The sequence below is a fragment of the Diaporthe batatas genome (genome assembly GCF_019321695.1).
Source record: "Diaporthe batatas strain CRI 302-4 chromosome Unknown Contig00005, whole genome shotgun sequence".
NCBI classification, from domain to species: Eukaryota; Fungi; Ascomycota; class Sordariomycetes; order Diaporthales; family Diaporthaceae; genus Diaporthe; species Diaporthe batatas.
This window is the reverse complement of record NW_025408552.1, coordinates 1,486,516-1,497,830: the sequence shown is the minus strand read 5'-3', so window position 1 is coordinate 1,497,830 and position 11,315 is coordinate 1,486,516. Positions and strand designations below refer to the sequence as shown.

Sequence of the window (11,315 nt, the reverse complement as noted above, 5' to 3'; positions counted from 1 at the left end):
ACATACAGACGCATGACGCACACACACGAGCAAGCGCGAACAAGATGTTAGCCGTGCCCTACCTACCTACCGTTTCGGCACCCCAGTGGGTACTGCATGTGCTGTATGTACTGTATCACTCTGTCAAGGGCGGGCGGGAGCGTCTCTCGTTTCATTGCCCGTCTCCAGCAATAGGAAGGCACAGCCAGCATCATTTCCCCGTGCGCATGGCAACCGGACGCCCTTGTCTTGCGGTCTTTTGTGAGAAAAAGAGAGTCTCCGCCTTCCACTCCCAGGCCAGAACAGGCCACGCTCGTGCGTCGAAAGCGCCCTTGCACGACAACAACCAGCTGTTTGCGTTACTCTGCCTGCGCTCCTTCCTTGGCCTCTTTCTCTTTTCCACTCCGTTTTCTCTTTCCAATTCTCTCCTCTGTTGTGGCGTTGCAGGTCTGAGGAAGTTGAACTTCTCTTGCGGCTGATATCTCGACGTCTTCTCCTGTTTTGCCTGCCATTCCACTTTATTCCACTCTTGCCATCATGTTTTGATACCCCCATTTTGGACGCCCTGCCGCGACTTTTTCTCGGAGCTCCTCTCTGTTCGGCTGATCGTGAGGAGCAGCAATTTTGGTTTCGAAGTTTCTTGGTCTCAAATGAGAATATTATGGCTTCCTTGTCCGAGTCCCCCGACGAGGGCTCCCCTCCTGGCTCCGTCCGCATTGCCCGAGATCCTCAAGATGGCGCCGTCCCCTTTGAGCGTCCTGCCTACATGGATTCTGCCTCAAGTGCCACGCAAGATTCCACACCAAGCATCAAAAATGACCCCATGCTGCCAAACACCCAATCCATCCATTCCAAAGACCCCGGCCACTGGGCCGATCGGGACACGGTAGATCCGGCGTTGATTAGGTTCACGGTGGATGAGCCTCATACCCTCACGCCTCCCACCCCTTCCACGCCTCCCACGCCCGATGAGCCCAACTTGCCAGGCTTTTATGAACGGCTTGGCCAGGACCAGTCGCCCGCGCCGTTCCACAGGTGGATGAGGACCCTGCGCCGGCGTGGTCTCAGTCGGCGGCCCCCGCCCACCAACGACGACGACCCCGTGCCCAGGCCATTCTCTGCGAGTGGCCTCTCGGAGAAGCTCCGTGGCGTGAGCCATCACCGCCATTCGTCTTCCGGGTCTTCTTTTGGCTTTGTCGAGACGGTCAAGACGGCCAGCGCCAGCCTCGCGAGCGGCAGCATTTTTGCTCGGTCGAGATGTAATAGTATGCGGTCGTCCCGATCTAAAACGCACACCGATCTCAGTAGCAGGGCATCGATGTCTGGTAACAGATGTTCGGAGGACACAACCGGGCTGGACAAGCCACAGGTCGTGGACAAGGCAACTGTGGAGCGGTCACTGCAGAGGCGTCGGATACTGGAGGAGCTCATCAGCACAGAAGAGAGTTATATTGGCGACGTGCGATTCCTCATGAACGCATACGTCACAATACTCGTCTCGCTTCCAACTATGCCTTTGGGCTTGCGGTCTTCAATTAATCGAAATCTGACTGACATCATTGAACTTCATGAAGAGATTCTGGGAGAGCTACACCGGGCCGTCCCCTATTCAGAGTACACGCAGCTAAGCCTACGTCCTGATCCAAAGTCTCACGTACATGGCCACAGCCGCATTCGGAGCCTCGATGTTGTACCAGAAGACAACAGAAGCATGTCGTGGCTAGAGACTGTTCCGGGAATGGTAGCCGAGCCCAGCGTTGTGGCAGATGTTGCACAAATCTTCACAAAGAAGGTTTGAATCGCCTGCACTTTCTCGACGGCATATTTTCCACTAATTATACTTAGATGAACCGACTCTTCGTGTATGAAGAATACGGCGCAAAGTACGAGATGATGATGAAAGATATTTCGTCCGCTCATCGCACGATGCCGCAGTGGGAGCTGTATCAGAAGGGCTTGGAGACACTGGCGTCCTCACTCGGCCCAGCCAGTAAACATGGCGTCAAGTCGAAAAAGTCTTTGACTATCGGGGACCTTCTAGTCAAGGTAAATCCCTCGGCACAAGCACCCAGTGTCCACCAAGACCCCCTCCTAACATATCTCAGCCAATGCAACGACTTTGCAAGTATCCTCTCCTGTTCTCGGAACTTCTGAAGTACACCCCTGTCGCAGATTCTCCGTACGCGCATATGGAGATCGAGAATTCCCTCGTCCGGCTGCGAGAGGCCACTTCACAGGTCAATCGAGCTACCGACAATGCACGAGTAAAAGATGTACTTGAGAAGACATGGCTTTTGCAGGATCGTCTCGTTTTTCCAGATTCCGTACGGGGTCCTTTTCACCGTCCTGACCTTGAATGTATCTCTAACACTACACAGGAACTGGATGCTGCTTCCAAGACCCGAATTCGCTCCTTCGGTCACATAGAACTTTGTGGTACGCTGCACGCTTGTTGGCAGACGAAGGATGGGATTCATGGGCAATACATGGTTGCTTTGCTTTACAAGAACTGGTTCTGTCTCGCTTCGGCAAGCCGAGTCGACCAGATCTACACGCTGCAGGCTTGTGTACCGACAAACACCATCAAGATCGAGCCAGTGGACAACGGACGAGGTGAGAAAGCTCTCAAGAATTCTCAGTTCTCCCGGTATTGTGAATTGCTAACACAGATGCTCAGGTCTGCAGTGTCATACTGCTCCTTTCTCGTGGAAGATTGTCTTCGAATGCGACTGCCAATTGTACGAGATGATGTTAACTGCCTGTACTCCGAAAGAGGAACATGAATGGCGATCCCACCTTGAGATTGGCTCCGCGGTAGAGTCACAGGATTTAGCTGGACCCGAGCTCTATGGTTCCTTGTTCTTGAATATGAAGAGCCTTAGTACCGTTTTTGGAAAACAAGGTAAGACATGCACGATCTGAATTCTCCATCGGAAGAGTTGCTGAAGTCATTATAGGTACTGTTGCACGCCGGCTATCCATCCATAGAGCGACCACGGTCGGTCCCAAAACGCCACTCTGTCACGTCGTCGTGCGAAATACGAGCGTTGAAAAAGAAGCTGCTACTTCGTCCAACGCAACCATCAGCCGGACACAGTCTCTCCTTGCTTCTAAGGGTCGAATACCGGTGCTGGCGCCGACTCGAGGAGACAGGGCAAGGCTGGAGGCTTTGCTCTCGGATGTGTGGACTCGAGATGCCCTGCCCTTTCCAGGGATGACCACCCGAGCTCGCAACGAACATATTATCCGCACTTCGGCACAATCCATGATCCGCAAACTGAGTGTTACGAGCATCACCAGTACTTTTACCAAGCGCTCGGCAAGTTTCGCGAGCATCACTAGAAACAGCGACGACGGTTCTGGCGGAGAGGAGACAGTTGCTCCAGTCAGAAGTGGGAGAAACGAAACGCCAATTATTAGGATCCCAATTGATGAGCAAAATAATAACGCGCGATTATCCGTCATCGACGACGAGTCAGACAAGACGACTCCCTCAACGTTGCGAGCTTTTGGTGAGCCTCCCAGCACGACCACTGGCACCGGGAGCCCCCGGCGCCGAACGCGCATCGCTAAGAGCCCAAGCGCGTGGCAGCTCGGTGAGCTTGCGCTGGCTGAGATTCCATCAGCTTCTGCTGCTTTACGAGCCAAATCCACCAACAGCCCCCGATTGAAACGACAGGGGTCAATGCTGTCGAGAAGATCGGTCTGTTCAGCATTTGACAAGAACGATAGCTTCGGCAAAGATACCAAGAAGAGAAGAGCGTACGAGCACTCGGAGCCTCCGTCGTCCTCGCGAGGGTCGACGCCGTCTCCACGGAAACACCTCGCGTCGGCCAGGTGGTCCAAGGTTGACGTGCTGCGGGGCCGGGGCGCCGTATCTCAGGGGCTCCGAGGCTTCTTCCGTTAGTCTGGGGGGAGTCCAATGTGCCGGCCGGTCGGAACTTGATGCCTGTTGGATTATTGAGAATTTTGCATTTTGCTTTGATGATGGTGGTGTCTGGTCACGGGTCTTTTTTGGAACATCACACCCACCGTACTGCATATACCCATGCTTTTTGTGGTGAGGCTTAGGCTGGTCTGGAAAAGGTATTACTACTACGGCTTGACATGTCGCTCTTTTTTGTATATACGTATCTGTGTCATTGACGCACACCTCTCCCAACAGGCTATGATTGGGAAGATATTGGAGTTCTGACTCTGCTGTGATTGCCAGAAGTAAGAATTTGAGGATTGCCGGAATCACCATGCACGTATTTTTTGTGAAGAATGAATAGCTCGGTTGGATTTGGCCGGAGATCCATCGTGGACGATTGGGAAGGCAGACTGCTATGAAGCCCTATTGGTCTGGGCAGCTTCAGAAATCGATTTCGTAGTTTTCCCGCGACCTAGGCTCTTCACAATCAAGTCCATGTGCGAGTTGAAAGTACGACTTCGAGTGTGAACAACTACAGGTCTCATAATACACCCAGCAGGCAGAGTGCAAATAAGCTACATACCTAGGTATGTAACTGGACCGACCGAAATTTGAAATATCATTGAACTGTTCCACTTTTCAAGTCTCGCGGAGAAATATCTTGGCTACGAATAAACTTTAACATGCAGTCTTTGACTGCACCGTGGTGATGTTCTACAGATACCGAAAACAAGTCTTCCGGCTCATGGGATAAGTACTCTATCCATGGATGGAATGCACCTAGGCACATGCATGGTGGACCAGCTGCTCCTCCTGAAAGGATCTTGGGAATTGGGCCGCTAGAGAATAGAACAAAACTACTCTAGGGTATATTGTCTCTCTCGTCTATATGTGCGCAGGCTTGAACGTGGGTACAAACTTGAAGTATATGGGCATGCAGGTAGACAGCAGCTGACGTACAAGATTGCCCAGGTGGTGCAATAGTCGTCGCCCAGGAGCCTAATTGACGTGATACTTCTCGGTATCACTAGTCCCAAGGCCTCTATATGACAGCCAAGGAACCGGTCATTCATACACTTCTTGTCCGATTCTAGAAAATAGGCTTGGCTTTGCTTCCTTGCCTGATATCAATCTGGCTTGATGATTCTGCCATCCGCTGCCGTGGTACCTGGTCAAATGAGACCTCAGGAAGTGGACTTTCACAGCCTCCTGTGCCCTGCTGGACTTTCTTCTCCACGTCATCACCCCCCAGAGAAGATGTGCAGCCTTGCTCAAGACGATTCTGGCACAGTACAGGAGATAAGAAGCCACAGCGAGCGCCATGGTGCCGACTGGGACAGTCAGGTCGGCGGCAATGGCTGTTGTGAGGGAAGAGTCGGATGAGCTGAGCCGGACTCCTTCGCCGCTCCTGTCTGCGAAGCAGCCCTGTAGAATGCCCCGTACGATTGTGCTCAGAGAGTTTTCCGCGCAAGGCACGAAACGAATATACCCGGGAACCATATTGATGTAAGTCTTCGTCTCGCTGTCTGCGAGGCAACCAGTTGACGGGTGGTGAAGAGGGTGGCCAGTGCCGCCCGCGTGGCCAGCTGCTTGTTGGACGGAGTCCGGGACGATCTGATTGGATCATATGGTTCAAGTCAATTTGTCCCTTGAAGGTCAAAAGGCATATTACAATGGGTTGAGGTTGAGGATTTCTGAATGCCATCAACACAGCGATAGTTCTGAAGGCTTCGTGTGACTGACTGACTGTATGGAAATTTGCGAGCCGCTGCAAGTCTCGGGGGATGACCACCTGGGCAGGCAGATCTGTATATACATATTATGTAGGTCTGTACTGTCAGTGTTGAATTTACAAACCCCAGACTGGTATGTGGCCTGCGTGGACCAAACTTCAAATACTCCGACCGGTGCTGACGATATATTAGTTTACGAGAGCATACGTATCTACATGCGATCACCAGATAACGAATCGTTGCTTTTAGCCCCCCCCCCCCCCCACCCATCTTTCCTGGGTGCGTGGAAATTGTTTCCGTATTATTAGCCAAGACTATCAGAGTAGGGACTGCCAAATACCTGTCGTTCAGCTCTTCCCATGCACACATTAGAAGAGTCAACCGTCGGGCACCAATTGGGTCTGTGTTCTGGAGTTAGGTAGTTGCCGATAGTTTCCATGCCTTACTGATTCAGGAATCTGAAGAACATATATCTAGCTCTTGCAAAAAGTCGGTGATCACATAGTCCCCGCATCCAGCGAGCAGAATTCTTCAGCTATCATCAGTCGAGTTTGGAAATGTTTTAGGAGTCCATGTATCGGCTTCCTACAAAATGCCCGATGTTCCTCAAACTGTAGTCAGAACTTTAGAAGAAAACGGTGCCAATACTGTACATACAACACTGCATATGAGACCCTTCAACCAGGCTTCTCACTCAATTGCAGTCATGCTTTCGGAACGCATCAACGTAATTCTGCTGGGAGCGTTTGCCATTGGATTGTCGGTCCCTGGTCCGCAGGTCACATCTGCTGGAAAACGCTTATTATCCTGGGTTGGAAGCAATTTGTACTTCCTACATACATTGGATGCCGACAACCAGGCGTTATACGTGAAGACACTCGCTAGCTGGGGTCAAAGTTCTCTGTCTCTGGAGTGAGCCTCATCCCAACTTGCCCGTGTGTTCCATCCGAAGTCGTGTTCCCACACTCCTGATAACACGGCATGACCGTCCGCACAATCCTTACTGTCTGGCAGCCAATCATTTTACCCCTTACACCCCATTTTTGGTAGTGACCGGGCTCCAAGGTGGCTGCATGCCTGCATCAAGGTAAGCGCCGACGTTGATGCTGTACCTGGCCTTGCCAGCCTGGAGGAAGCAGTGGGAGTCCACCACGCGACGGTCCCTGCCAAGCTGGATGCCTCACTCAGCATACTGCACGCCAATGGTAGCAAGGCCATACTATCCCCGCGACCCTTACTGCCGCAAGCACGGGAACCAGACCAGCTTCTACAAGTCCGCCGCCGAGGTCGCCGATGCCATCAACAGTTATGAGAGCCCCGCCTTTGGCGAGAACTGGAGCAAGCTGGACGAAGCCATCCTAGCTCACGACGTGGAATTCGAGCCCCTGATCGATGCAGTCCAGGGACCAAGGCTGTTGGTATGGGCCACAGAGCCATGATCCACAGTTGGGTGTTGCGGATAGCTCCAACGACGGCTTTTGAGGAGCAGATGCCGTCTGTAATAAAGCCGGCGTGCCTTGGGCGAGTGTTCCATCTTCCTCTTTACATATAATATAATATACCAAGACATGCTTCCCCATTACTTGAAGGACGAAAGCCAAGACGAAGCACCGGCAAGCTGTGGTGGCCATGATGGATTTGAGATTGGGCTCGACAGCCCCAAAGGTCATGTTGCTGCTCCAGTCCTTGCGACAGGCCCCACCAGTGCGTGGCAGGACCGGAGTGATGTGATAACCTGGCAACCTGGGATATCTACATAGTTGGAATGAGGTCTGTTATGCTCAAGCTGGTACGGTGTGAGGTGTCCCTAGACATGCAGTCATTTTGAAGGCAGCACTCCGTAATGCTGTAATAATCCATGGCTACTTAGCTACCCCTGTCTCCCGCATCAGCGACGAGTGACGTAGAGACGGGTGCGGGAATGCAAGGTACCTTCCGTATCCCATGCCTCTCTATGGCGGGTTGCCCCACCAAGCTTGGAAGTGGAAGCTCTGGAGCTGACGCCGCCCCGCCATCCCAAGCTCGCTGAATGACGTAGTTGTCACGAGCTCCCCTCCATATAATGAGCCAAGCAACACCTTGCCCTTCTGTTTTTTCTCGCCAACACTCTCAAGCAGCACACTACGACTCCGGAAACAACGAATTGACGACCAAAAACACCACAAACCAACCCATTCTCATCTTCTCAAAACCAACACAAAAACCACAACAACAGTCAAGATGAAGGGCGCCGCTACTCAGGTCAAGATCCACTACAAGGGTTCCGACGACGACTACCTCGTCTTCGTCGATGACCTCGAGACCTACAAGAAGTGGCAGGGAGACAAGTCTGTCCCTCTGGCTCACTTTGTTTCTGCTTTCAAGATCTTCGTGACACACAAGTGAGCACCCCCCTTCCAAACCCCAAAGCCGATTCACCTCGATGGCCCTCGACGGCCCTGGGATCTCCCTTTACTACGGTCAGAACCCTTAGCTAACGGACACATCTCTCCTCCAACAGCCAAGGTGCACAAGGAGCGTACGACAGTGCGCCCAAGGGCCAGCTGGAGAACGAGTTCGGCACCAGCAACGAGGATGATGTCATCAAGGCCATCCTGGAGAAGGGTGATGTGCAGGAGTCATCGGTAAGCCACTTTTCCTCCCTCCCTTTGACCGGCCCGCGAGTCGCCCGCAGGCTGTCGGTCTCCCTCTATCGAAAACAGCAAGGCTGACCATATTCCTACCCAAAAGATGCCCGAGCGACAGGGTCCCAAGAACGACTCCAAGGGCCCCATGGTTGCTCACTAAGCCTCTCGCAAGGCTGGAAAGATACCCATTGACGTCACAAACATTATCGGTTTAGCATTTTGGAGGTTTAAGATGGACCATGATATCGGCGTTTGGTAGTCTATCAATAATTAACAAAAGTGTCCTGCCTCGTCAGGCAGTCTCCAGACAATTGGTCTTTTTCCCGCCCCTACCTTTCGAGAATTGACTTGAGCTGTCACTGTGATGTATTGAGAGGGTCGTGGGCTCCGTGTCGCGTGACCCCACCTGTAATTGCCCTGTCGATCTTCCCATTAGGATGCCCTTGTTTCCGTATTTGACTGCATGACTTCCTAGTCACCTAACTTGTGCCGTACGGCTGAGGAATATCAGCAAAATCCCGTCTAATTTCCCTCTGAGACCCCGCCTTCAGTAGGCCGCAACCACGTCATGTTGCACCATCGCACCCGCCTCACTTCCGGCCGCGGACTGACAGGCCCCGACTCACTGAGGCCGAAGCTGCCAGACAGTCCGATAAATCTCATTGATCCTAGGCCCATGCATGCACAGAATTTTACGTGAACGATACTTGGCGCGCTTGTGTGAGAGTATGGCAGGTATTAAGGGCAACTTGTTACCATCTGTTTCGTAAAGGAGAGTGTCGGTGTTTGCTAATGCCAAGCGTTCTGCCAATGGCCCAAGGCTCTGGACTGTGTTCTGAGCAAAAGTCAGAGACCAACGGTGGCTGTGCCCGCCTGCTTGAATGAGCTTTCGGGCTCTCCACAGTTCTAATGACTAGGTCTCGCCTGGTGATTTGCATCTCGGTGTTTAAAGTGAGCTCGGCAGACAAGACATGTGCCAAAGTCCAAGCGAGCAGTGGGCACACACGCACACACGCACACACGCACACACAAGGCGAAACCCGCAAGAAGTCTGGGCGGGACTGGGCACTCGCCCATATCGATAAGACGAGAGGTGGGCACAGACCAGCACGCTGTCGATCATGGGCGGACGGGCCCACATAATACCCGTCACCTATCCCAATAGCCTGATGGCATGAATAAGTCCTCCGACTGCACAGACCTTTTCATCCTCTTGTATGGGGCATGAGGCTCAAAAACAGACTTCAACAACATACGAACTCGTGACCCGTGCACACATAGACTCTGGTGTACAGACACATGTCACATTCAAATTTTTGGGGGCCACGGTAGTTGGCCGAGCAGGCGAGCCAGGCACAAAGGTAAGGTAAGGGGACAGGGGTGGCGGGCATGGAAGGTCGGGCAAGAGTTATGTCAGCCTCATTAGCGCCAGGGCACCCGTTTCGCCCCAGTTTCGAATGCGGGAGCCTGGTACAAGCCCTCGCCTTGGGGGGGGGGGGGCTCAGCCCTTCTGCCCACTGGCTGACTGCGCGGCGGCGGCGGCGACTCCTGACTGTGTGATGTTCTCGCTGGTCCCTGGACCTTGTGCTGCCAGGCCGCCTAGCCTGCCCGTGTCAAAGGACGCATGTTCTGAAACGGGAGGAATCGTGGTGTCGTTCAAAGTGTGGTAAAGGGGAAGGGGGAGACCGCTCGCCACGCTGTCGCCCCTCTGCAGCGTCTGGTCTGGCTCACCTCGTCGACCCTCAGCTCGCCAGGCCACCTCTCGAACCCTTGGCTTCGATAGCTCGTCTCGACCCGCTTCCGTCCCATCTCTTGAGATGGCAAAACTCTGGTACGAGTTGCTAGCCGCCTTTTGTTCCCTGGCCCACCCATTTCGTCTAATTCCACAGCAAGCTCACTAGAGTTAATTCTGTGGACGGGAGTGAGATGAACGCTAAAATTCCATGATGAATTTGATGTGAGCTTCACACCTGCTGGACCAGTCAGGGCGGACCCAAATCATGCTAATAATAAAAATAATAAACCTCCTCTGCTTGGTCGTGAACATCCCCGTGTGGTGGTGAGTGACGTCGTGATAAAATTGGGTATTTCCTGCGTGACTCCAGCCCATCCCAATCCCCCCTTGCGCCCGTGAGGTCGTCCACCCTTGTCCAAAGCTCCTGTGCCGCCATCGAGATGAGATTCGACACCTGTGATTCCGTTGTTGGTAACCGCTCCAACAGGTTCCATCTTCGAAGTAAATCGATGCTGTATCTGTGTATTTGCGATGACGAGCTCGCTGTTGAACGAGCCGATGGCGGTCTTGTTTAGGACGAACTCGGAATATTGTATTGTGTGTCTATGCCGGTTGTCCACCGCCGCCTCGCTTCGGTAATGTCCAGGGTTTAGCACAGATAACCTGTGTGGAAGGTGTTAGTCTCTCTGTGTCACTCTGAGTCTATGACTGGTGTCCAACATACCTCGCCTTCAGAAAATGCCCAGAATTCAACAATCATAGCGACTAGGTAGTACAGGGCGGCGTTTGTCCCTTGATATGTCAAGACGGCGGCAAGCGCTGCCAGAGGCAGGAAGGCCAGGCGAGCCTCGAGGCTTCGGTGGATGGCCGTGCCGGCGATGAAGTTGAGAGGCCACTCCCATGCCACCACCCATATTCCCATCACCAGATTGATGATCTGTAGTACCGGGAAGGGCTTCACGGCCGCATCAAGTGTCTTGGTGGCGAAGTCCCAGAAAATTTTGGGCCAGAAAAATCCTTCAATTGCCGCTGCGATTTGGTCTGAGATGAGCAGGTCAGTTAAAAACTCCCGTGTACCAGACAAGATCCACCGCCCGCGGCGTGATTGCACTTACAAGCTCCGGCAGTGAGGATGATGAGCCTCGCCCAGTGGTTCTTGATAAGTCTTCCCATCGTGGATTCGTAAACGCTGCAACTTCCCCAGGAATATTGCCTCCGCTCCCAAGCTCTTTCTACCCGACTCGCCCGAGATTGCTCTCCCTCGTGGTGCTGACCGGTGGTGGATGATTGTTGTGCCTTCCCAGGTGAGATCGGATATGGTCCAGTTC

At 53.0% G+C, this 11,315-nt stretch overlaps 3 protein-coding genes across 3 annotated transcripts; 2 read left to right on the top strand and 1 right to left on the bottom strand.

Moving 5' to 3' along the window:
• Nucleotides 1-640: 640 nt before the first annotated feature.
• On the top strand, nucleotides 641-4,156 carry KVR01_005395 (uncharacterized protein; the record flags this gene model as incomplete). Its single annotated transcript, XM_044792815.1, has 6 exons — nucleotides 641-1,771; nucleotides 1,825-2,025; nucleotides 2,085-2,303; nucleotides 2,358-2,592; nucleotides 2,657-2,881; nucleotides 2,937-4,156. The coding sequence occupies 6 exons, from the start codon at nucleotides 641-643 to the stop codon at nucleotides 3,884-3,886; spliced, it is 2,961 nt and encodes a 986-aa protein (XP_044645840.1). The 3' UTR covers nucleotides 3,887-4,156.
• A 3,521-nt stretch (nucleotides 4,157-7,677) lies between these two features.
• Nucleotides 7,678-8,561, top strand: KVR01_005433 (uncharacterized protein). Its single transcript, XM_044789396.1, has 3 exons — nucleotides 7,678-8,006; nucleotides 8,126-8,249; nucleotides 8,356-8,561. The coding sequence occupies exons 1-3, from the start codon at nucleotides 7,846-7,848 to the stop codon at nucleotides 8,410-8,412; spliced, it is 342 nt and encodes a 113-aa protein (XP_044645878.1). The 5' UTR covers nucleotides 7,678-7,845; the 3' UTR covers nucleotides 8,413-8,561.
• A 2,029-nt stretch (nucleotides 8,562-10,590) lies between these two features.
• KVR01_005064 (uncharacterized protein) lies at nucleotides 10,591-11,160 on the bottom strand (the record flags this gene model as incomplete). The annotated part of the gene is made up of 3 exons (XM_044785539.1): nucleotides 10,591-10,650; nucleotides 10,712-11,028; nucleotides 11,103-11,160. The coding sequence occupies 3 exons, from the start codon at nucleotides 11,158-11,160 to the stop codon at nucleotides 10,591-10,593; spliced, it is 435 nt and encodes a 144-aa protein (XP_044645509.1).
• Between the last annotated feature and the right edge of the window lie 155 nt (nucleotides 11,161-11,315).